General features: G+C 44.2%; 1 protein-coding gene across 3 annotated transcripts in view; it reads right to left on the minus strand.

The window, feature by feature from the left end:
- Positions 1 to 27378, minus strand: part of MAMDC2 (MAM domain containing 2) — a 140864-nt gene that overhangs the window by 44619 nt on the left and 68867 nt on the right. For all 3 annotated transcript variants that reach the window (XM_040420314.1, XM_040420315.1, XM_040420316.1), the window contains exons 3-7: positions 21470 to 21738; positions 16701 to 16785; positions 13334 to 13471; positions 11745 to 12001; positions 796 to 889 (exon numbers count right to left, since the gene is read on the minus strand). In XM_040420314.1, coding sequence (XP_040276248.1) covers positions 796 to 889; positions 11745 to 12001; positions 13334 to 13471; positions 16701 to 16785; positions 21470 to 21738 — 843 coding nt within the window. The remainder of the gene's footprint in view (positions 1 to 795; positions 890 to 11744; positions 12002 to 13333; positions 13472 to 16700; positions 16786 to 21469; positions 21739 to 27378) is intronic.

Genomic DNA, 27378 nt, shown 5'->3' on the forward strand with positions numbered 1-27378 from the left:
GTGATCAGGGAGTCTATATGGGGTGATCAGGGGTTAATAAGGGGTCAATAAGTGACAGGGAAGGGGGTGTAGTGTAGTGTGGTGCTTGGTGCTACTTACAGAGCTGCCTGTGTCCTCTGGTGGTCAATCCAAGCAAAAGGGACCACCAGAGGACCAGGTAGCAGGTATATCAGACGCTGTTAACAAAACAGCGTCTAATATACCTTTCTGATGTTAAAAAAATCGCATCTACAGCCTGCCAGCGAATGATCGCCGCTGGCAGGCTGTAGATCAACTTGTTTACCTCGCGATCCTGTGAGCGCACGTTCACAGGAAATCTCGGGTCTCACGAGATGACGCCTATTGGCGTCATCGAGACCTGAGAGCACCACCGTCCTGACGCCTATCGGCGTTAGTGTGACGGGAGGTGGTTAAATTAGTTTTGTCTGAGATTGCGTTCAGTGTCTTGTTTTTTTCCATCCGGATTGTATCTGAATAAAACAAGAAAAAGATTTATCAAAACTGGTATAAAGGAAAACTAGCTTAGTTGCCAATAGCAACCATTCAGATTCCATTTTTCAGAGCTCCTTTGGAAAATGAAAGGTGGAATCTGATTGGTTGCTATGGGCAACTTAGTTGTTTTCCTTTATACCAGTTTTGATAAATCTCCCCCATTGCATTCAGATAAATTCTATTTTTCACACAAGCCCCATTCACTTCTATGCAGCCAGAGCTGCGTGCAAACATTGCTCCAATCAACAATGTATAACCATGAAGAGAGACAGGTTAACCACTGCTATATTGGCAAACTCATACCTCTTTCCTCACTGCAGTATTCAGCGGAAAATGAAATATCATCCACAGCAACATATCCCGCTTGGATGCCATTGAACGCAACTTCAAAAACGATCTGAAATACAGAAAAATATGTTCATTTTGTGACAGAAATCATACTGCAATCCTGTTCTCTAAAAGGGTTTTCTGCTTTGGATAATCCCTATTTGTTCATCAGAAGAACAGAAGAATAAAGAAAAAAAGCGGATCCTGTAAAAAAAAAAAAAGGTGGGGGGGGGATCCTGTGCATCAGTTTGACCTACATTCCCTGGACTTTGTGTGGCTGTCATGGCCCATAAACAGGTAGGAACTAGTGTTAGGGACCACTCCATAGAGGCGACCTTGACGTGGTGAGTGGCTTATTACGCTTTGGCCAAAATGTACACCAATGCCTCATCCAGCATAGAGGCAGGGCAGAGTGCTGGTTGCAGAGTGCTATCACATTTGTATTTTTAGTTTTGCACATTTGCCATCCGTTTGAGCAATTTTCGTCTGAGATCCGTTATTTTATGCATGCAGGACTTTTTTTTCATCTAAAATAACGGATCTTTGACAGAAATCTTTATTTCTGTTCTTGTGATAAATCAGAAGAACGGAAAATAACGGTGATGTGAACTCGCCCTGAGCGATCAGCTGTCCTCTGTGGGAAAATCCAGCATCAAATGTTTGCCGGCAGGGCATTACAGGGGAAATGAAGCATCACATAGTGCTCACTAAAATCAGTTTATTGTCTGTATAAGGGTCCATTCACACATCCATAGTGTATTGCGGATCTGCAATACACCCAGCTAGCACCCCCATAAAACTGCCTATTCTTGTCCGCAATTGCGGACAAGAATAGGACATGTTCTATTTTTTTGCGGAGCCGCGGCCTGGAAGTTCGCGGCCGTGCTCCGGAAATGCGGATGTGGAGAGCACATAGTGTGCTCTCCGCATCTCTTCTGGCCCCATAGAAAATGAATGGGTCCGCACCCGTTCCCAATATTGGGGAACGGATGCGGACCCATTTGCGGACATGTGAATGGACCCTAAGGGCTCATGCACACAAATGTAATTTCTTTCCGTGTCTGTTCCATTTTTTATTTGCAAACCGTATTTCAATGGGTCCGCAAAAAAAACGAAAGATACTCCAGGTGCATTCCATTTCCGTATGTCCGTTCCGTAAAAAATTAGAACATGTTATATTATTGTCCGCATTACAGACAAGGATAGTACTGTTCTATTAGGGGCCAGCTGTTCTGTTCCGCAAAATACAGAATGCACACAGTCATCATCTGTATTTTTTGCGGACCGCAAAATACATATGGTTGTGTGTATGAGGCCTTTAACAAAGATGAATAAAACACTCTTTTTAGATGTTCATCACTTTGGCTACAAGAGCCCTAAATAAGGGACCCATATCTACTAAATAAGACTTCGCTAATAAAGTATCTGAAAATAGGTTCTCTAAACCAGACAACCCTATTTCCATGTTAAATATCATATTTTCACTTTAAAGGGGTTCTCTTACTATTCTAATTAAATATATAGCAAGAAAATGCCATCACTTGAAGATTGATAAATGACCCCAAGAGTCCGCACAAACTGATGTAAAGTAGAATTGGCTTAGTTGCCCATAGCAACCAATCAGATTCCACCTTTCAATTTTCACAGCTCCTTTGGAAAATGAAAGGAGGAATCTTATTGGTAGCTATGGGCAACTAAGCCAGTTTGTCATGCCCTGCTCAGACTATGTACGGAGGTCTGCCAGATTAGCAGCACGTGTCTAGTCATTTGTTTTGTTTTGGAGTCGTACTAGATCCGCCTCCCTTCAGGTGCACTGGGTGGGGTCGTTGGTTTAAATTACTCCCCTCCCAGTGTTCCGTGTGGGTTATAGCTTCTGTCAGGCTGTGGAAGCAAGGAGTGAAGGATTGGCTTTTCCGGCTCAGATAAGATAAGTTGGTTTCTGATTTCTTTGGTTTGCTGTCTAGGCTGTTTGAGTGTCGTCTGTCCCCTCCTGGTTCTGAGGGAGCAGGCTGCCCCTTTTCCCTCTTTCACCATCTCAGGGATTCTAGGGTATTCTCAGCCCAGGAACGAGGACACATTATTCCCACCTTCAGGGTCTGAATGTGGGTAAAGCAGAATAGGGAGAGCTGTTAGGGATTTGCTAGGAGGTGACCTTATCCCCAGCTTCTCGCCTAGAAATATTGTTTGTTTAGTTATCTGTGTATCTTATATCCTGTCCGCCGTGACACAGTTCTACTTTACACCAGTTTGATAAATACCCCGTACTGTATTTCTAGTTCAGTGCTGCAAGTCCCACAACTCTCTGCTTCACCGTTGCCCTGCCGCCAGTGATTCAGGGCTGGCAAACACTATACAATAATGCCTGCCACGCTGAGCCACAGACAGCAGAGCACAGAACAAAGGTCTGCTTCACCGCTCTGTGCTGTCTGTGGCTCAGCACAGCAGGTGCGATTACATCATTGGCAGAGCTGGATTGCTGATGAAGAAGCAGGGAGCTGACATTGGGTACAGTAATTTGGGGAAGGTGAATATTAAAAGTGGGGGCAATGTGGAGCATCACTCCATGGGGGGCACAAGGGGGCATCACTCTGCGAATTTTTTTTTTTGGGGGGGGGGGGGGACTTAAGAGAGCATCTCTGTGAGGGGGCATCATATTGTGTAAGGCGGCCACTTAAGGGGGCATCACTGTGAGAGAGCCACTTAAAGGGGTTATCCCATGACTTAACTAAAACATGAAATCAGACACCATAAAGTACATGACAATCTCTTTCCAACAAAGCTAGAACCAGAGATCTCCCCAGTCATTGCTCTGCTAGATTTATATCAAGCTGAAAGCTCAAGGGGAGTGTCTTTTCTGCTGCAGATAAGGGGCTGTGCCCATGGTCTCCCTATCACACCTCAGGGGGCAGTTGAAGGATGACACCTGGGAAATAGTGACCATAAAGTAATAACCTTCCAATTATCATTCAAAAGAGCGTTTCTACAGGGAGGAACAAAAATACCAAACTTCAAAAAAGCAAAATTTAGCCAACTAAGAGAGGCCATAGGCCTAACTAACTGGGACAAAGTCCTCAAAAATAAAAATACAGCCACAAAATGGGATATCTTTAAAAACATCCTAAAATCTCATTGTGAGAGGTACATACCGTATGGGAATAAAAGGTTAAGGAACAGAAAGAAACCAATGTGGATAAATAGAACTGTAAAGAAAGCAATAAATGACAAAAAGAAAGCATATAAATCACTAAAACAGGAGGGTAGCACGGAAGCACTGAAAAACTATAAGGAAAAAAATAGAACATGTAAAAAACTAATAAAAGCGGACAAACTAGAGACCGAGAGATTAATTGCCAAAGAGAGTAAAACTAACCCTAAAATGTTCTTCAATTATATAAATGTTAAAAAGTATAAATCTGAGGGTGTCGGCCCTTTAAAGAGTAATGAGGGGGGAGTCGCAGAGAGCGACGAGGAGAAAGCAAAGCTGTTAAATTTTTTTTTCTCCAATGTATTCACTGAGGAAAATAAACTGTCAGATGAAATGCTGAATGTCAAAATAAATTCCCCATTAAAAGTGTCCTGTCTGACCCAGGAAGAAGTACAACAGCGACTTTAAAAAAGATTAAAATAGACAAATCACCAGGACCGGATGGCATACACCCCCGTATCCTAAGGGAATTAAGTAATGTCATAGCCAGACCCTTATTTCTGATATTTGCAGACTCTATACTGACAGGGAATGTCCCACAGGATTGGCGCATGGCAAATGTGGTGCCAATATTCATAAAGGGTCCAAAAACAGAGCCTGGAAACTATAGGCCGGTAAGTTTAACATCTGTTGTAGGTAAACAGTTTGAAAGTTTTCTGAGAGATGCTATCTTAGAGCATCTCAACGGAAATAAGAAAATAACGCCATATCAGCATGGCTTCATGAGGGATCGGTCATGCCAAACTAATTTAATCAGTTTCTATGAGGAGGTAAGTTCTAGACTTGACAGCGGCGAATCAATGGATGTCATATATCTGGACTTCTCCAAAGCATTTGACACTGTACCACATAAAAGGTTAGTATATAAAATGAGAATGCTCGGACTGGGAGAAAACGTCTGTATGTAGGTAAGTAACTGGCTCAATGATAGAAAACAGAGGGTGGTTATTAACGGTACACACTCAGATTGGGTCACTGACACTAGTGGGGTATCTCAGGGGTCAGTATTGGGCCCTATTCTCTTCAATATATTTATTAATGATCTTGTAGAAGGCTTGCATAGTAAAGTATCAATTTTCGCAGATGACACTAAACTGTGTAAAGTAATAAACACTGAAGAGGACAGTATACTACTACAGAGCGATCTGGATAGACTGGAGGCTTGGGCAGATAAGTGTCAGATGAGGTTTAACACTGACAAATGTAAAGTTATGCACATGGGAAGGAATAATGCAAGTCACCCGTACATACTAAATGATAAAACACTCGGTAACACTGACATGGAAAAGGATCTAGGAATTTTAATAAACAGCAAACTAAGCTGCAAAAACCAGTGTCAGGCAGCTGCTGCCAAGGCCAATAAGATAATGGGTTGCATCAGAAGGGGCATAGATGCCCGTGATAAGAACATAGTCCTACCACTTTACAAATCGCTAGTCAGACCACACATGGAGTACTGTGTACAGTTCTGGGCTCCTGTAAACAAGGCAGACATAGCAGAGCTGGAGAAGGTCCAGAGGAGGGCAACTAAAGTAATAACTGGAATGGGGCAACTACAGTACCCTGAAAGATTATCAAAATTAGGGTTATTCACTTTAGAAAAAAGACGACTGAGGGGAGATCTAATTAATATGTATAAATATATCAGGGGTCAGTACAGAGATCTATCCCATCATCTATTTATCCCCAGGACTGTGACTGTGACGAGGGGACATCCTCTGCGTCTGGAGGAAAGAAGGTTTGTACACAAACATAGAAAAGGATTCTTAAAGGGTTTCTACCACCAGAAATACTGTTATGTAGCTGACTGACATTAGCGATGCACTAATGTCAGCACTACATAACAGTATGTTTCTAACATTAGTCCCTGCAGCCGTTTTTGTTAAAAAAGCACTTTTATTATATGCTAATGAGCCTCTAGGTGCTATGTGGGTGTAAAATCAGCATCTAGAGGCTCCGTCCACTCACCCTTTATCCCGCCCAGGTCCAGCGTTCTGCCCGCCCAGCTCCTCTTGATTGATGCCACTGTTCCCTGCATCGTTGGCGAAATCCCGCGCCTGCGCCGTTCACTTCTGTCTTCGGCGGAGGTGCAGTGAGTGAAGGCCGCTCTCCTGATGCCGGCTTCCTCACTGTGACGTAGTCGGCGCAGGCGCAGTGAGGAATCCGGCACCAGGATAGCATCATTCACTCACTGCGCCAAAGACAGAAGTGAACGGCGCAGGCGCGGGATTTCGCCAACGATGCAGGGAACAGTGGCATCATTTAAGAGGAGCTGGGCGGGCAGAACACTGGACCTGGGCGGGATAAAGGTTGAGTGGACGGAGCCTCTAGGTGCTGATTTTACGCCCACATAGCACCTAGAGGCTCATTAGCATATAATAAAAGTGCTTTTTTAACAAAAACGGCTGCAGGGACTAATGTTAGAAACATACTGTTATGTAGTGCTGACATTAGCGCATCGCTAATGTCAGTCAGCTACATAACAGTATTTCTGGTGGTAGAAACCCTTTAACGGTAAGAGCAGTAAGACTATGGAACTCTTTGCCTGAGGTGGTGATGGTGAGTACAATAAAGGAATTTAAGAGGGGCCTGGATGTATTTCTGGAGCGTAATAATATTACAGGCTATAGCTATTAGAGGGGGGTCGTTGATCCAGGGAGTTATTCTGATTGCCTGATTGGAGTCGGGAAGGAATTTTTTATTCCCCTAAAGTGGGGAAAATTGGCTTCTTTTTTTTTGCCTTCCTCTCGATCAACTTGCAGGTTAACAGGCCGAACTGGATGGACAAATGTCTTTTTTCGGCCTTATGTACTATGTTACTATGTGTGGCCTTCTCAGCAGGTCAAAGAAATAAGAAAAAAAAACAGCAGGTGGCGCTATACAGTTACATTTTATTGAATAACTCAATGGCTACACTACATTTTTTATTACATGCAATTACAAAAGTATTCAGATCCAAGTGCAGGTTTCAAAACTGTAAAATATTTTTCATGGGACAACCCCTCTAGATAGATCATCAGCATCGGATCGGCAGGGGTACGACACCTGGGACCCCCGCCGATCAGCTGTTTGAGAAGGCAGCGGCGCTCCAGGAGCATCACAGCCTTCTCACTGTTTGTCGCCGGCCCACTGACGTAACGACTAGTATCAAATAGCATGGGCGGTGCTAAGCTCCATTCAAGTGAACAGAGCTTAGCCCCGCCCACGCTAGTTGATACTAGTCGTGACGTCGCAGGGCCAGCGGGAAACAGTGCTCCTGGAGCGCCGCTGCCTTCTCAAACAGCTGATCGGCCGGGGCCCGGGTGTGGGACCCCCGCCGATCAGAAGCTGATCTATCCAGAGGATAGATCATCAGTTAAAACAAAGTGCAGAACCCCTTTAAGGGGACATCACTCTGAAGTGGGCACATAAGGGGCATCACTGTGTGGGAGCCACTTAAGAGGACATCACTGTGAGGAGGCGCATAAGAGGGAATCATACTATTTCAGGGGCCACTTAAGTGCATCATACTGTGTGAGAGCCACTTAAGGGGGCATCACTGTGTGAGGCCCCTTAACTGGCATCACTTTGTGAGCAGAGCACTCAAGAGGGCATCACTGTGCGTGGGGGCCTCTTAAAAGTATGTTATACTGATTGCGCGCACTTAGAGGGCATTTCTTTCTGTGGAGGCCCTTTAAGGAGGCCTTATTCTATATCGGGTTACTTAAGATATATCCTACTGAGAGGAGGCCTCTTAGAAGCATCACTGCATGGGGGCACTAAGGGGGCATTATACTATGTTGGGAGACACTAAGGGGATATCGTACTATGTGGGGGGCACTAAGGAGGTGGCAGCAGGAAAGGTGAGTTTCTTTTTTATTCTACAGTCTGATATGGGGTCTGAAGGGTCTAATGGGGGTCTGGAGAGGTCTAATGGGGGTCTGGAGAGGTCTAATGGGGGTCTGAAGAGGTCTAATTGGGGGTCTGGAGAGGTCGATTGGGGTGGTCTGGAGGTCTGACTGGGGGTCTGGAGAGGTCTAATGGGGGTATGGAGGTCTGACTGGGGGTCTGGAGAGGTCTAATGGGGGGTCTGGAGTGGTCTAATGGGGGGTCTGGAGAGGTCTAATGGAGGTCTGGAGATCTGACTAGGGGTCTGGAGAGGTCTAATGGGAGGTCTGAAGGTCTCACTGGGGTCTGGAGAGGTCTATTGGGGGGTCTGGAGGTCTGACTGGGGTCTGGAGAGGTCTAATGGGGGTATGAAGGTATGATTGGGGGTCTGGAGGTCTAATGGGGGTCTGGAGAGGTCTAATGGGGGGTCTGGAGAGGTCTAATGGGGGTCTGGAGATCTGACTGGGGGTCTGAAGAGGTCTAATGGGAGGTCTGAAGGTCTCACTGGGGTCTGGAGAGGTCTATTGGGGGGTCTGGAGGTCTGACTGTGGGGTCTGGAGGTCTGACTGGGGTCTGGAGAGGTCTAATGGGGGTATGGAGGTATGATTGGGGGTCTGGAGGTCTAATGGGGGTCTGGAGGTCTAATGCGGGTCAGATATGGGGGTTTGGAGGTCTAGTGGGAGTCTGGAGGTCTAATGGGGGTCTGGTCTAAGGTCTGACATGGGGGTCTGGGGGTCTGGTCTGAGGTCTGATATGGGGGTCTGGAGGTCTGGTCTGAGGTTTGATATGGGGGTCTTGAGGTCTGGTTTGAGGTCTGATATGGGGGTTTGGAGGTCTAATGGGGGTCTTATATGGGAGTCTGGAGGTTTAATGGGGGTCTTATCCGAGGTCTGATATTGGGTCGGGGTCTGACATTGCTGTCTGACCTGAGGTCTAAAACTGGGGTCTTATATGGGGTCTGACAGAGGTGTGGTACCAGTATTTTCAGGGGTCCTGTTTCTGCAGGATAGTATTGGGGAGCACAGCGGACACTGTATTAGGGGTGGCAGGATGGGATGTTGAAAAGGTGAGGAGGAAGATGAAAAAGTAGGAAAGTAAGATGTCTGTTTGTTAAACTCTGTAGAGACGAGGTGCGGCTGAAAGAAGTCACCATGGCTGTATTACCCTGTATGTTCTGTAGTGCTGTATGTAATGTTTTCCAAGTATGTCCTTAAAGGGGTTGTCCGCTTTTTCTGTATGAGCGCGGCCTTCTCTGCTCTGTTTACCTGCTCACCACTGCAAATACTGCAGCCAGCAGGTGAACAGAGCAGAGAAAGCAGCTCTCGTATGAGCGCTACTCTCTCTTCAAACAGCTGATTGGTGGAGGGAGTGTCGGGAGACCTCCGCCAGTGCCGTCTTTACCAAGGGGCAAAAGGGGCAGCTGCCCCGGGCCCAGTTGCTCCTGGGGGGCCCAAGGCAGCTGCCTCTTGAGCCCTGCTAGCCACTGCCCCGGGTGTCAGGCTGTCAGCTACACAGGGGGTGCTGCCATGCCTGCCTGCCGGCACTGAGTCCAGCCAGCGTACTGTGAGCTGTGATCTAGGACCTTAGATGACATCATCACCATGTGACCAGTAACCTAGCAATATTACTGGTCACATGGCTATGAGGTCATCACAGGTCCTACCAGGAGTGTTGCAGGAGAAGTTTGCCTTAACTGTGGAGCTTTTTTGTGTGAAGATTACATCAGAAAAAGGTGACAGGGGCTGTTATGCTAATATACTGTAAACTACAGTATAGTGGGGTGCTGTATACTGTGTGGAGCTGTATACTGTGGGGGCCTGTATACTGTGGGGGGGGGCTGTATACTGTGGGGGGGCTGTATACTGTGGGGGGCCTGTATACTGTGGGGGGCTGTATACTGTGGTAGGCTGTATACTGTGGGGGGCCTGTATACTGTGGGGGGCCTGTATACTGTGGGGGGGCTCTATACTGTGGGGGGGGGGGGCTGTATACTGTGGGGGGCCTGTATAGTGTGGGGGGCCTGTATACTGTGTGGGGGGCCTGTATAGTGTGGGGGGGGGGCCTGTATAGTGTGGGGGGCTGTATACTGTGGGCTGCTATACTGCTCTACTATATACTGTGGGGTACTGTATAGTGTGGGGTGCTATACTGCATACTGTGTGGTGCTGTATACTATAGGGTGCTATACTGCATACTGTGTGGTGCTGTATACTATAGGGTGCTATACTGCATACTGTGGGTTGCTTATACTATAGGGTGCTATACTGCATACTGTGGGGTGCACTGTAACACTAGGGTGAGCCGAGCCCTGGTCTCCTTCCAGCAGAGCGGTGCCCACTTCCAGCCTGAGCCCAGCTGCCCAGAGCACTGATCCTGAGCCGCTGGAGTCTTCAGAACTGGAAGTATTTATATCACTGTACTCTACCAGATGTGTGGATTTTTCGTGTGTGTGCTGTGGTGGAGGCCGTGATTGCATGCTAAGGTGTGGGAAGGCGGGGTCCAGGGGGCCCAAGTAAATTTTTGCCCAGGGTCCAATCAATATTAAAGACGGCCCTGACCCCCGCCAATATGATATTGATGACTATCCTGAGGTTCAATTAACCCATTTATAGTCGGTATTGTACCACTTTTATCTGGAATGACCCCCATTTCTTAGCTCTATTGTTTGTATATATAATGGTGTACAGCCATTTTGTTTTTTATAATTATGTTTGCTTCATAGATATGCACCTTTCTGAAGGTTCTAGTCTAAATTTTCTTGTAGTATTAATTGAGGGTAGAGCCTCTTTTAGACTGAACACGCCCATCTACCTGGGACTTCTGAACAGAGTACATATGTAGCTGGTTCCTACACTGCCCTGAATATTGTAGGCTTAGGTAAGTCCAAAGAGAGGCAGTATACTAGTGTTAGGGACCCATCTGCGGAAGCCACCTTGACGCCTGGTAGATGGGCCCGACACACGTTTGATCAAATATGTGCGCTAAGAGCTTCTATTAACCCATTTATAGTCGGTATTGTACCACTTTTATCTGAAATGACCCCCATTTCTTAGCTCTATTCTTTGCATGTATAATGGTGTGCAGCCATTTTCTTTTTTATAATTATGTTTGCTTCATGGATATGCACCTGTTATTTCTGAAGGTTCTAGTCTAAATTGTTAGAAAAAAACTGCTTGCTCCAGTGCACTATGCATAGGGTACCAGACGTCCGGTTTTAGGCCGGACAGTCCGGTTTTCTGGCTCCCTGTCCTCCGTCCGGCGCAGGGCCTGGACGGACACAGGGATGTCCACCCTTTCAGTAGCTCACGCTCAGACAACAGCACTGCGCTGTCTGAGCATGAGCTGCAGCAACTGACTGAGGCTTCTCTCACCCCCGGTCAGTCACTAGAGCCGCAGACATGGCTCCCTGTGGCTGACTGAGGGGGAGAGAAGCATCCCGGCTGCCCCCACCTCACCTTCCCCACAGAAATTTCTTCCCTCTCCTCCCCCCATTTTTTTACCCGGCCGGCGATGGGGGTGGCTTCACGTAGGCAGGGCATGGCTTCACGGGGTAGGCATGGTGTATCAGTTTGGGGGCATGTCCGGTGAGGTCCGGCTTCTTTGGGGGAAGCCAGTGGCCACCCTAACTATGCACCACTCACGTTGTCCCTCCTTTTTTTGCAGCTCGGACCTTCACTCGATGGCAAACCTTTACTAAAAGTAGCTGAGTACCCCTTGTCTATGTAAACTGTAAAATGATGTTCAAAAGTGGTTATGTGCTGTAAAAGGTAAGTAACCAAAAAAGAAATAAGGCAGGATAAAGGGCTACATCATAAAGCTTAATTTAAAATGCATTCCATCAAGCCTGTCTTACCTCTACTGGGAATAATGCATTCAAATCAACTTCAGCCAGGTTCCATTCCCCTTGTCTTACATCCTTCATTTTCCAGATTTCCTCATAGGACCCGTGTACGTCTCTAGTATAGACCATAAAAGCATTGCTACTTTGACGATGAATTCGATAATAGAAGGAAAGGCATCCAGATATAGGAGTAACAATTAAAGGAGACACCAGTTGTGCTACTTCTTGGAACTGCTTGGCATAAACGGAGTCAACATACATGTAGTGTCCTTTGAAGATAAAAATGAGAAGTTGCTAAAAGAGACTTTAATTAAAGAAACAGACATCCATGAAAACTGGTGGAAAGTGGTACTACTGTATTGATGGAATACCATGTTACCTTTTTGGAGTATGCAGAAAAAAAAATCTTGATTTTTATGAGAATATACCGGTACATTTACCCCTTGCATTGTAACTATTTTTAACTATCTGTATTTTGTATGTAAAACCTTTAAAACTTACAGCACCACAGGGATTTATGGTGTGGTAATTTAAGTTCTGTTCAGTAAATCCAGGGGAAATTCCAGGTGTTACATCAATAATTTAGTTAAAGGAGTCCTAAGGATGGGCCATCAATATCTGATTGGTGCAGGTCAGACTTCAGACACCCCAGTCAATCAGCAGTTTGCAGAGGTAGTGGTGTTCCATTGAGAGCTGCGGCTCTTCCCAGGCCACATACATGACCTTCCAAGTGAGTGGGCCTGACCTGCAATACCAAGCACAGCCACTATACATTGGATGGTGTTGTGCTTAATAGGAGGCTGCAGCACTCACCGGTGTGCCGTGGCCTCTTCAAATAGGTGCTATTTGGGGGTGCCAGGAGAGGGATCCCCACCGATCACATATTTATCACCTGTCCTGAGGATAGGTCATCAATATAGAAGACCCGGAAAAAAAACTTTATACACGGGTACTATTCATCTTTCTAAATGATGCCTAATGCCAGGTAGAGTATTATTGCTCATTAATAGCACGGTTAGTATCTGTATGATCATTAAGAAAATCTTCTCACTTTGTACAGTTAAAGGGGTTATCCCATGACTAATGTAAAAAATGAAAATCAGACATCATATAGTACACAACAATCTCTTTCTAAAAAAGCTAGAACCAGCCCTGTACCTCACATGGATCTAGAGATCTCCCCATTCATTGCTCTTCTAGATTTATATCAAGCTGACAGCTCAGGGGGGAGTGTCTTCTCTGCTGCAGCTCAGGGGCGTGTCTCAGCTCTCCCGATCACAGCTCAAGGGGAGTGTCTTTCCTGCAGCAGCTCAGGGGGCGTGTCCAAGCTCTCCCTATCACAGCTCAGGAGGCAGCTGAAGGATGAAACTGAGCATGTGCGGCCTTCTCAGTGAGCAGGACAAAGAAGAAAAAATACAAAGCGAAGTGTCGCTATACAGATAGATTTTATTGAATAAGTCAGTTTTTAATTACATGTAATTACAAACGTATTTAGATTCAGGTGCAGGTTTGAAACCTGTAGAATATTTTTTGTGGGACAACCCCTTTAATTATGTGCCTGACACCTTCATGTATCCACAAGATATTATTAATTAACTCACCAAATTCACTGCCAAGTGTGTGGTCTTTAGGCATGACAGCCCGTGAATTTCGGATGTTGCCTCCTCCAACAAACCAGTTTACATTTGGGTTCCAGCTGTTCATGTAACCACAGAGATGGTTCTCCTCAAAATCACACTCTGCAGTGACATAAAGACAGTCAAAATGCTGATAATCGCATACATACCATTATTCATATGATAATCATTATAGAAGACATTTGCTTCCTTAATATTTGTACAAAACCCAGTGATCTTTTTGCTGAATAACCAGACAACACAGTTCCTTTATCTGCGACAAGAACACCAAAGACTGGATTGAAAACATGTAATTTATTACCGGTATATATTTAGCCATCTTTAACTTTCCTCCCACTGTTATGCAGTGGAATATTGTTTTAGAAATTCATTGGTATACATTTCTCCTTTCCATTTTAAATTCATGATTTTGCTAATGTGCTGTGGCTTAGGGCTCATGCACATGACCGTTGGCGGTTTTGCGGTCCGCAAAACAATGATACCAGTCGTGTGCATTCCACATTTTGCCGAACGGAACGGCCAGCCCCTAATAGAACATTCCTTATCCTTGTCTGTAATGCGGACAAGAATAGGACATGTTCTATCATTTTGTGAACGGCTTCGAAAGGACGTGCGGATGCAGACAGCACACGGTGTGCTGTCCGCATATTTTGCGGCCCCATTGAAGTGAATGAGAAGACGACCCGCAAAAAATGTGGCTGCAGACCCAAACCATGGTCATGTGCATGAGCCCTTATATGTAAGCGATCATTGGTGGCAGTGGAACCTCTGCAAAGGGAAGTGTGTTCTATACTGAAAGAAGATAATACTCCTCCGCCATCTACAAAGCCACCAGTGACAGCAGTCCACAGAATGCAGACGGGTGCAGCTGCTGGAAGGAATTAAAGGTAAGTATTCTCTTTCCCCTGTATATGGGGCCGTAGTCATTGCAATTTGCAAACTGCATTGTAAGGCCTCTTGCACAGGAACGTTGTGTGCCCGTGGCAGTATTGCGGCCCGCTGCCATGGTAAGCTCCCTGCTAAGCTGTGCTGGAAGCACAGGTTAGCAGGGAGCGTGTGAAAATCCTATTCACCCTAATAGATGCACGCGGCCGTGCAGATTCCGCAGATCTGGACCCATTCAAGTTGCGTGCACTACTTTTTTGCGCTGTGGAGGCACAGACAGAAACCCCACAGAAGCACTCCATAGTGCTTCCGTTCCACACCACACCTTCCGGATTGTGGATCCATTCAAGTGAATGGGTCCGCATCCGTGATGTGGTGAGCACACAGCCGGTGCCTGCATATTGTGCTGTTTTACGGGCCACAATACAGGCACGGCCAGACAATGTGCATGAGCCCTTAGGGTGAATAGGCCAAGTGATTAAAAGATTCCAGGTTCTAGCCCCCTAGGGGGCTAATAGTTATTACTGTAAAAGATTAAAAAATAAATAAATAGGAAAAGTTTAGATCACCCTCCTTTCCCAATTTTTCATATAAAATATGTTAACAATAAAAAAAAATCAACATATCAGGTATGGCCATGTCCAAAAATGTTAAATGTTTAAAAAAATAAATCCTGTGCGGTGAACGCCGTAATGGAAAAAAAAAATGTAAACCACACAATTCGCCATTTTTTTGTCACCTTTTCCTCCCCAAAAAAATGAAGGGTCCATTCACATGTCTGTAGTGTATTGCGGATTCGCAATACATCCGGCCAGCACTCGCATAGAACTGCCTATTCTTGTCCGCAATTGCGGACAAGAATAGGACATGTTCTATTTTTTTCCGGAGCCGCGGACCGGAAGTTCGGGGTCGCGCTCCGGAAATGCAGATGCACTGTGTGCTGTCCGCATCCATTCCTGCCCCATAGAGAATTATTGGGTCCGCACCCGTTCTGGATAATTGCGGAACGGGTGCGGAGTCGTACAAACTACAGTTCATTTTGCAAAAAACAAGCCCTCATACAGCTCTCTAGACTAAAATATATAAAAAAAAGTTATGGCTGTCAGTAAATGGTGATGCAAAGAAAATGTATATTTTTTTCAAAGGTTTAGATTTTTTTATAAATAGTAAAAAAAAAAAACGTATACAAGTTTGGTATCGCTGTATTCATATTGAGAAGAGTAAGGCCTCATGCACACGACCGTTGTTTTGGTCCGCATCCGAACCGCAGTTTTTACAGCTTGAATGCGGACCCATTCACTTCAATGGGGCCGCAAAAAATGCGGACAGCACTCCGCGTGCTGTCCGCATCCGTTGCCCCGTTCCTTGGTGAGCAAAAAAAAATATAACTTGTCCTATTCTTGTCCGTTTTGTGGACAAGAATAGGCAGTTATATCAATGGCTGTCCGTGCCGTTCCGCAAATTGCTGAACGCACACAGATGCCATCCGTGTTTTGCGGATCCGCAATTTGCGGACCGCAAAACACACACAACGGTCCTGTGCATGAGGCCTAAGGATGTCATGTCACTTTTAGCGCACAGTGATGTAAAAACCCCAAAAACCTTGGTGGAATTTTTCTTTTTCAATTTAACCCCACAAAGATTCTTTTTCCTGTTTTCCAATAACAGACATGTTAAATAATACAACCTATCCTGCAAAAAATAAACCCTCATATGCCTATATGAATGGAAAATTAACAAAGTTATGGCTACTGGAATGTGGGGAGGTAAAAACAAAAATGCAAAACCAAAAATACTTAATTTTAACAGCCATTTTTTCCCTGTTGTGTAAATGTAGCCTAACACTTCTGGCTAGGACATGTTGCTCAGCTCTGTACGCCACCCCTTTATGATCAAGGCTAGGGCTACACGACGACATTTGTTGCACCAATGTCGCGCAACAAATTTTATAATGATAGTGTATGGTGTTGCACTGCAACATGTAACATGCTGTGACTGCGACACAACAGTCCCAAAAAAACCATCCAAAATGTATTTTTCTGCAACTGTCGCAGTATGCCACATGTCGCAGTGCGACATCATAGACTATCATTATAAAAATTGTCGCGCGACATTAGTGCGACATCAATGCAGTGTAGTTGTGCCCTATGTGTCGTGCGACACATGTCGTCGTGTAGCCCTAGCCTTAAGATTGTGATATTTTTGTGCTGTTTATTAATCTGGATGAAATCAGCTGAACTAACTATGCCACTTCGACCCTACTTTTCAAAACTGAGTGACCAGTGTGTAAATACAAAACGTCGTAAAATCTTTATGCAGATAAGCCCAAAAAGTCACAAAGCACTATTCTGCGACTGTTCGAAACCAGAATTCTGGAGTACAAGGTTTGATAAATTCCCTCTTCTTGTATAGCACTCCAGCAATACACTTATTATTTCACACTTACCAATGCAATACCCAGTGGTCATTTTTAACTCATAAATGGCGATGCTGCTTTTTTCATCAGCTCCAAGTATTCCTTCCAGTATGATCTGCAATAGAATTAAAAGAAATCTCTAGATGTACCAGTCTTTCCTCAAATATAAAATGTGCAGTAACACCAATGCTGGTCTCTGTTGATACAGTTCTAGAAGCATTCTCTCAAATTATTTCCTTACATAAAACACTAGTTTAAATTGGACAAAGCCAATACAGGGAGTGCAGAATTATTAGGCAAATGAGTATTTTGACCACATCATCCTCTTTATGCATGTTGTCTTACTCCAAGCTGTATAGGCTCGAAAGCCTACTACCAATTAAGCATATTAGGTGATGTGCATCTCTGTAATGAGAAGGGGTGTGGTCTGATGACATCAACACCCTATATTAGGTGTGCATAATTATTAGGCAACTTCCTTTGGCAAAATGGGTCAAAAGAAGGACTTGACAGGCTCAGAGGGATGCAGCACTCTTAAAATTGCAAAGCTTCTGAAGCGTGATCATCGAACAATCAAGCGTTTCATTCAAAATAGTCAACAGGGTCGCAAGAAGCGTGTGGAAAAACCAAGGCGCAAAATAACTGCCCATGAACTGAGAAAAGTCAAGCGTGCAGCTGCCAAGAGGCCACTTGCCACCAGTTTGGCCATATTTCAGAGCTGCAACATCACTGGAGTGCTTAAAAGCACAAGGTGTGCAATACTCAGAGACATGGCCAAGGTAAGAAAGGCTGAAAGACGACCACCACTGAACAAGACACACAAGCTGAAACGTCAAGACTGGGCCAAGAAATATCTCAAGACTGATTTTTCTAAGGTTTTATGGACTGATGAAATGAGAGTGAGTCTTGATGGGCCAGATGGATGGGCCCGTGGCTGGATTGGTAAAGGGCAGAGAGCTCCAGTCCGACTCAGACGCCAGCAAGGTGGAGGTGGAGTACTGGTTTGGGTTGGTATCATCAAAGATGAGCTTGTGGGGCCTTTTCGGGTTGAGGATGGAGTCAAGCTCAACTCCCAGTCCTACTGCCAGCTTCTGGAAGACACCTTCTTCAAGCAGTGGTACAGGAAGAAGTCTGCATCCTTCAAGAAAAACATGATTTTCATGCAGGACAATGCTCCATCACACGCGTCCAAGTACTCCACAGCGTGGCTGGCAAGAAAGGGTATAAAAGAAGAAAATCTAATGACCTGGCCTCCTTGTTCACCTGATCTGAACCCCATTGAGAACCTGTGGTCCATCATCAAATGTGAGATTTACAAGGAGGGAAAACAGTACACCTCTCTGAACAGTGTCTGGGAGGCTGTGGTTGCTGCTGCACGCAATGTTCATGGTGAACAGATCAAAACACTGACAGAATCCATGGATGGCAGGCTTTTGAGTGTCCTTGCAAAGAAAGGTGGCTATATTGGTCACTGATTTGTTTTTGTTTTGTTTTTGAATGTCAGAAATGTATATTTGTGAATGTTGAGATGTTATATTGGTTTCACTGGTAAAAATAAATAATTGAAATGGGTATATATTTGTTTTTTGTTAAGTTGCCTAATAATTATGCACAGTAATAGTCACCTGCACACACAGATATCCCCCTAAAATAGCTAAAACTAAAAACAAACTAAAAACTACTTCCAAAAATATTCAGCTTTGATATTAATGAGTTTTTTGGGTTCATTGAGAACATGGTTGTTGTTCAATAATAAAATTAATCCTCAAAAATACAACTTGCCTAATAATTCTGCACTCCCTGTATAGTGGAATAGTAGTGGGATGGACAAGTTGTGATTGCCATGACTATCCCATATGTTCAAGGGCGGACTAGATGCTTAAAGTAACCCTGGAAATTAACCTAAAAGTGGCCTCATGTTGTAGGCCAGGTCCACACTGACAAAAGGCAGGGCCGACACAAATATGTAGGGACAACAGCAGCATGTTGGCCAGAAATACCATAAATGGACCTCTAAGACACAGAGTAAACATGTGTATAGCGACAGGATGTCTCCAAAAAGTTGTCCAAGCCAAATGTGTTATCAGTAATTGGTAATATTCTCTGTGCACGCAACCATTTAGCGGTCCGTTTTTCACGGATCCGTTGTTTCGCATCTGAGGTTTTTTTTCTCTGATTTAAGTCCTCTTCTGTTCCGTTATTGCATAAAACATATCCGTATGGTTTCCGTATTTGATCCATTTTTTTGCGGATTGGAAACAGTAACTTATTAATCACCAAACACATGAGCAATATGGGCTGGGCATAGCATTTCTACAGTATGGATCCGCAAAATACGGATGAAATACGGATGACATACGGATGTGTTCCATGTGTGTTCCGTATTTTTTGCGGACCCATTGACTTGAATGGGCCTCGGACCGTGATTTGCGGACAATAATAGGACATGCACTACTTTTTTGCGGAACGGAAATTACGGAAACGGAGTGCACACTGAGTACATTCCATTGTTTTTTAGGACCCATTGAAGTGAATGGTTCCGCATACGGTCTACAAAAAGAAACGGAACAGAATCGGAAAGAAAATACGTTCGTGTGCATGAGCCCTAAGTGTGTATACATAGATAGCTGTCAGTTACTGATAGCTTGTTGTGGCACAGTGAGAGGTTTGGTCTGGGAAAGCAGGTATTTTCCTATCAGATTGTGTTGCTGGGCTGATTTACAGCCAGATGAGGTCAAATACAGGACCGGATTTTAAGTGCCGATCCGGGTTTTGGCAGCACCTGGCTTTCCTTAAATAGGCAGCTATGCTCAGAAGCGAGGTCTCTGTGTTGGGATCTGGGAGCCTTGTGTCTGGATGAAGGCTTGCTACCTGTTTGGCGTGAAAACAGGTTGGTGCTACTATGCTCAAGGACTCTTTGAGGCAAAATTGCCGCATGGTGTGAATTACCACCAACACCGCAAGGTAACTTTTTGCTTTTTTATGACTGCTTGTTTTGTCACTTTCCTAAAGTGTGAATAAAACACTGAACCTTCCGCTAATCCTGTCTACCAGAGCGAAACCCCACAAGCTGTACACAGGGGAGGTGTTATCAGTGATTGATAACATTCTCTGTGTAAGTGTGTATATAGAGATAGCTGTCAGTCACTGATAGTTGTATACAGGGGAGGTGTCATCAGTGACTGATAGCATTCTATGTGTAAGGCCTCCTGCACACGCTCCGTTTTTTTGTGTTCCATTTGCGGTCCGTATGCAGAACTATTCACTTCAATCGGTACACAAAAACAACAGAAGGTACTCCGTATGTATTCCATTTCCGTTCCGTTCAAAGATAGTACATGTCCTATTATTGCCCGCAAATCACGTTTCGTGGCTTCATTAAAGTCAATGGTTCCACAAAAAAAAGGAATGCATCTGTATGTCTTCCGTATCCGTTCCGTTTTTGCGGAACCATCTATTGAAAATCTTATGCCCTGCCCAATTTTTTTATGTACTTATTGTTTAAACATTATTGTATGCTTCCATTTCCGTTTGCGATCCGCAAAAAAAGGATCACAAACGGAAACCAAATGGAACTGCAAAACGGAACAGAAACGGAAACACTACTGAAACAAAAACCAGGAAAAACGGACCGCAAAATACTGAAAAAATCATACGGTCGTGTACAAGGGGCCTAAGTGTGTATACAGAGATAGCTGTCAGTCACTGATAGTTGTACACAGGGGAGGTGTTAGCAGTGATTGATAGCATTCTGTGTGTAAGGCCTCTTTCACACGAACGTAAGGGTTCCGTGCCGGGACTGCGAACAGCAAATTGCAGTCTGCAATGCATGGGCACCGACCGTGGGGCAGCCGCATGTGGATCGCAGACCCATTAACTTGAATGGGGTCCGCAATCCGTCCGTTCCACAAAAAGATAGAACAAGTTCTGTAGTGCTTCCGTGGGGTTCCGTTCCGTTACGCACCGCATCTCCGTATTTGCGGACCCATTCAAGTCGATGGGTCCCTATACGTGATGAGGAATGCACATGGCTGGTGACCCGTGTATTGCGGAACCGCTGTATGTGGCCTGCAGCACGGGCACGGAGCCCTTATGTTCGTGTGAAAGAGGCCTAAGTGTGTATATATACAGTAGATAGCTGTCAGTCATTGATATCTGTACACGGGGGAGGCATTATCAGAGATGGACAGCATTCTCTGTGTAAGTGTGTATACATAGATAGCTGTAAGTCATTGATATCTGTACACGGGGGAGGTGTTATCAGTGATGGACTGCATTCTCTGTGTGAGTGTGTATACATAGATAGCTGTCAGTTACTGATAGTTGTACACAGGGGAGTTGTTATCAGTGATTGATAGCATTCTCTGTGTAAGTGTGTATACATAGATAGCTGTCAGTCACTAATAGTTGCACACAGTGAATGTGTTATTAGTGATTGATAGCAATTTCTGTGCAAGTGTGTATACATAGGCAGCTGTCAATCAATGATAAGATGGTCCCCGCATACAACTAAACTCTGAAAGAGCATGTAAATGTAAAACATGAGATGTAGATGTATAAATTACATTTGTTTGCATCTTTTGCCAGAAAATTATATATCAATCTGCTTCTCAATCAGCTCCTCCTGCTCTCTAACCTGCTGCCTGCAGATTTTACTGCATTTCACATTGACAGGTTGTCTTTAAGTAAAGCTCATACTAAATATGTTGCCCATATAGTTTATTTTTTTGCATAGTACATATGCATTTATCGCACAACATTTTAAAGTAATAATAATAACTCATATAATAATTGTTTACCTTAAACCTTTTTGTTGAATATTTTAAGTCCACACTTGCTATTAACCAGCCATCTGACTGTTCCTGGCTTGACCATAGAAGGTAATCAAAGCTCTCACCTTCAGGCCTGACAAAAACATTTAAGATACTGGGATTGGGGGAGAACTCCAGTCCAGTAATTTGATAAACCAATCTAAGACAGCTCCATTCATCAGGCTGGAGGTCAGGGCTTAGGAGAACAGCTTTCTGTCCATGAATTCCATGAGTTGTATCCACTGAAACATAATGACCTGAAAAAGGATAGAAATGCAACTCATTAATAAGTGTCATAATATAATGACTGTATTCTCTGCTATGAGAGACAATCCTATACATACTACAGTTCTGTATTTATTTTAGAGCTCATAAGGGCACAATAATACAGTAAATCATTGGAGTCTGTCGAGCACAGATGGTTTCTGTCATCTAATGGATCCAGCAGATCGTCTTGGCTTCTTTTATAAGAGGAAGCCACAAAACAAATGTTAACACAGCCTAAGGCCCCTTTTACACAAGCGAGTATTCCGTGCCGGTGCAATGCGTGATGTGAACACATTGCGCCCGCACTGAATCTGGACCCATTCATTTCAATGGGGCTGTGTACATGAGCGTTGGTTTTCATACATCACTTGTGCATTGCATAAAAATCGCAGCATGTTCTATATTCTGCGTTTTTCACGCAATGCTGGCCCCATAGAAGTGAATGCTGCGTGAAAATCGCATCCGCAAGCAAGTGTGGATGCGATGTCTTTTTCAAGGATGGTTGATAACAGATGTTGTTTGTATACCTTCAGTTTTTTATCACACAAATGCATTAAATCGCAATGCACCCTTGCGATAAAAACTGAACGCAGTCACATACAAAGCTGAATGACCTTGCTTGCGAAATTGCGCATTTTTCACTGAATGCATCCGCAACTCATCCGGACGTAATCTGCTCTCGCTCGTCTGCAAGGGGCCTAATTGTCCTTTACATGGACCGATATGTCAGGCAATTATTGGAAACAAAAAATGCTAAGCAGGTGGCTCACTTTGATTTGCCACGACAGGTGCACAAGTTCAAAAAACACCCCTTGGTTCTATTGAGTAAATGTAGATTGGATAGAACCGGCACTCAAAACATTCGGAATATACGTGGAAATTGATAAAAAAAATTTATTAAACAATAGACGCTAATTAAGCTATATTCTGTGTACATCAGAGTAAAATTCATAAAAATGACATAAAAAGCATATAAAACATATATATAAACCAAATGGATATATATCTCTATAATAGAGAAATCTCAATGCTGAGCATAGCAGGCTGCATCCGTGTCCCCCCCGGTTGGGTAAGGCTATTGGATCGCAGGCGTCTGCGACAGAGCAGAGTAAGTGTGTTTGATATATATTCAATGGTATATTTTCATACAATAATACTATTTTTACAATAAAATCAATAGCATATAGCCCACATGCGTATGATTGCAGCAACGTATAGGATAAGGGATAAAGGATAATCAAATATGGTCTGTGTTTTGAACCATGGATGAATTGTCCAGCACCTATAGCGGTCTCAGATTCAAAGTCAATTATCCTGCACGTCTGTGATCACAGTACTTGTGCCGCCTCTCATGCAGCAAGTCGGTATAGTTCCACTGAACTTGATGTTACTCACTGTGTCCCCGTGTAGGCTCACTCGGTTAGGTCTGCGGAGGGATTTCTACCGTGGCGTCCCACGCTTCAGCCTTTCTCCGCTGTATTTGTGTCGGGTCCGGTTTGTGCTAGGATCCCGTCTCTACTATCGCGAGAGACCTGTGTTGGACCTGTATTAGCTGTTTCAGCTGTTGCACTTCGGTGAGTCTTACAACACTTCTTGATCTTCTGTAAGTGGATATGTTCTCCGTCCTTTTAGTACATGGCCATGTACTGCTGAGATGATTCTTTCACCGGTAATACGCCCAGACGCGTTTCGAGATATCTTATCTCTTCCTCAGTGGGTATAACCTGTGAACTCTAGTCTTGCGTTTTATATACTCTCATCTCAATTGATTGATTGCTTTCACCAAGTTTTGGAACAGGTGAAAGCAATCAATCAATTGAGATGAGAGTATATAAAACGCAAGACTAGAGTTCACAGGTTATACCCACTGAGGAAGAGATAAGATATCTCGAAACGCGTCTGGGCGTATTACCTGTGAAAGAATCATCTCAGCAGTACATGGCCATGTACTAAAAGGACGGAGAACATATCCACTTACAGAAGATCAAGAAGTGTTGTAAGACTCACCGAAGTGCAACAGCTGAAACAGCTAATACAGGTCCAACACAGGTCTCTCGCGATAGTAGAGACGGGATCCTAGCACAAACCGGACCCGACACAAATACAGCGGAGAAAGGCTGAAGCGTGGGACGCCACGGTAGAAATCCCTCCGCAGACCTAACCGAGTGAGCCTACACGGGGACACAGTGAGTAACATCAAGTTCAGTGGAACTATACCGACTTGCTGCATGAGAGGTGGCACAAGTACTGTGATCACAGACGTGCAGGATAATTGACTTTGAATCTGAGACCGCTATAGGTGCTGGACAATTCATCCATGGTTCAAAACACAGACCATATTTGATTATCCTTTATCCCTTATCCTATACGTTGCTGCAATCATATGCATGTGGGATATATGCTATTGATTTTATTGTAAAAATAGTATTATTGTATGAAAATATACCATTGAATATATATCAAACACACTTACTCTGCTCTGTCGCAGACGCCTGCGATCCAATAGCCTTACCCAACCGGGGGGGACACGGATGCAGCCTGCTATGCTCAGCATTGAGATTTCTCTATTATAGAGATATATATCCATTTGGTTTATATATATGTTTTATATGCTTTTTATGTCATTTTTATGAATTTTACTCTGATGTACACAGAATATAGCTTAATTAGCGTCTATTGTTTAATAAATAATTTTTATCAATTTCCACGTATATTCCGAATGTTTTGAGTGCCGGTTCTATCCAATCTACAATTATTGGAAACAAACTATACATTCCCAATAACTGCCTGATCTTCATCAGAGATGAGGGCTGCATTTACATACAGCAATCATCTGTGCTGTGTGGGGGCAACCAATTGCATAGCCAATCCTTGTTCCTAGGCAGCAATGCATTGCAATGAACATATGCATATTTGTGTGTGGAGCGTATTTGGTGTATTTCAGGAGACGGCGTAGAGTTCCATAGCTTCAGTCACTGCAAAGATCGAGGACGACTTATCTTTTAGCAGTGTGGTATGCAGCATCCCACATATGTGTGTAAATGGGACACTTTAAACATCTGCCTATTTATGTATTTATTTGCATTGTATGGTATTTCCTATTATCAGGCTGGCAATGTCATTTCACCCATTCGCCCCTACATAATATATATAGCTTGGGTGTGTCTAGTTGAGAGAGAGAGTAGAGAGGGAGTGAAGTTAGTTAGTACAATGTGTATGGAGGAGAGAAACAGGCATCATCCACCATGTAGTCTGCTATTTCTACCCCTTGGTCATGGCCAAGCTAAGGGAGTACAGCGAACATTTCTCTACAGCAGCCAAAGACAAGACCATAAGTCTATGTCTAAATATGAAGCAAGCCTAGTGAGAGTTACAGCTGAATCTAGCTTATGGACCACACCAGCACAAGTGCCTGAGAGCAACTTTCCAAGTGCTGGGACACGAATGGATAATTAGTGCGCAGAATTATCCTTATTCACTCGAAGCCTTCCGGGATATAGTGGAAACCTAAAAACCTGATTACTTCAGGAGAGCATCCTGCAAATAATGTAGCAGAAGACTGATGCCTGCCACGAGGGAGAACGCCCTTATTGGATAGCTCAAGATAAGTAGAAAACAGCATATTTAGTACCAGAGTGCTATAGTTGGGACTTAAAGTAAATATACTCAGTCTTTGCCTGTCAAGTAACTCACTCTTTATTACTACTACTACACTCAACATTTGCACGTTATGGTGTTGGCGTCACGAACACAGGGGCCCGGCCACCAAAGCACCTTAAAGGGAGTCTGTCATCAAAGTTTCACCTTTTTAACCCTTCCAATAGCTTTCTAGCAGCCTTACAGTTAATAAAAACGTTACCTTTATGAGCAATCCTGGACTTATAAAACCGGCAAAAAACAACTTAGTAGCATATGCAAATGAGGGCTCGCAAGTGCCCACGGGCGGCGTTACCCTCGTAGGTGCCCAGCTAGCTCAGCCTTATTGTCGCTTCCCCCCGCCCATTCTCTCCCTCTGACCGCCCATCTACTTACTTCTTGTTTCGCTGAGATCCCGCGCCTGCGCACTCAGTCCGTTGGCCGGCGCATTAATTACTGTGATGCCGTACAAGGAATGGGCATCGCAGTGCACATGCGCCGGCCGACGGACTGAGTGCGCAGGCGCGGGATCTCGGCGAAACAAGAAGTAAGTAGATGGGCGGTAAGAGGGAAAGAATGGGCGGGGGGAAGCGACAATAAGGCTGAGCTAGCTGGGCACCTACGAGGGTAACGCCGCCCCTGTGCACTTGCGAGCCCTCATTTGCATATGCTACTAAGTTGTTTTTTGCCAGTTTTATAAGTCCAGGATTGCTCATAAAGGTAACGTTTTTATTAACTGTAAGGCTGCTAGAAAGCTATGGGAAGGGTTAAAAAGGTGAAACTTTGATGACAGACTCCCTTTAAACACCTAAACAATCAAGGGCACAAGTCTGCGCATCTTCCTATAGAGGTCGCCCTTGGAGCGACTTCAAGGCCTACAGCTACAGTTGTACCAGCTCTTACTGAAAAAGAGCGCAGGATGCAGAAACCAGAGGACAAACCGTCGATCTTTGATGATGTTAAAAAGCACCTAAACCTTCCCATCATGTCCGCTGAACGTCTGATGGCAGGAGCTCCGGAATGCTCATCCCCTGACTCTTGGGAATCTGGGAGCCCACTATCCACCAATGTACCCAGTTCTCCAGATCCCTATGACTAAGTCGGCTGGTTGGCCAATGCTTTAAAGGGAGCCAGAGCACAGTTGAGAGAGGACTTCTCTTGTTGTTTTTGAGCCCCTCTCCTTTATTAAACAAGGACTCTAATAAGGACTCCGCCTTTGTCAGAAAATTCCCAGTTGTGCCTTAGTTTGCGCCATTTATTCCCTTTTTACTCCCTTCTCAAGTTGTCTGAGACTTTAACTTGCAACGTTTAAGAACCGTACCCAGAAAGACATTGTTCTGTGCCTAATCCTATGCAATGCACAGACTCTTAAATCAAAAATTTTGCACTTTAATTAACCCTTTGTATTACAAATTATTTATACCACAAATCAGGGATGGACTTTGTCTCAGGACTATGTTATAGACTGCATTAGCCCCAAATGTGAGATCACAGCCCATTTTATCCCCATGAAGTAAAGAAGAAGAATGAAGCCCATTATCCTTTTTGGTTATCCTATGCAATAACGTGCAATACTTTAATGTGAAATATGCAAAATGTATATGTGATAAATTGCCTAATTTGTGTTGTTGTGCATAACCCTTTATTTACAGGAGGTTATCGAAGTGTCATGATAGTACATTGCAATAAACATATGCATATTTGTGTGTGGAGCGTATTTGGTGTATTTCAGGAGACGGCATAGAGATCCACACACAAATAGAGTAGAGTGGAAGTGAAATTAGTGTACTTACACACTTGCGTTTTGGCTTTCCGTTTGTGAGATTCAGGGCTCTCACAAGCGGTCCAAAATGGATCAGTTTTTGCCCTAATGCTTTCTGAATGGAGAAGGATCTGCTCAGAATGCATCAGTTTGCATCAGTTCAGTCTTCATTCTGCTTTGGAGACGGACACTAAAACACTGCTTGCAGCGTTTTGGTGTCTGTCTGATGAAA

The sequence above is a fragment of the Bufo bufo genome, chromosome 2 (genome assembly GCF_905171765.1).
Source record: "Bufo bufo chromosome 2, aBufBuf1.1, whole genome shotgun sequence".
In the NCBI taxonomy this organism is placed as follows: domain Eukaryota; kingdom Metazoa; phylum Chordata; class Amphibia; order Anura; family Bufonidae; genus Bufo; species Bufo bufo.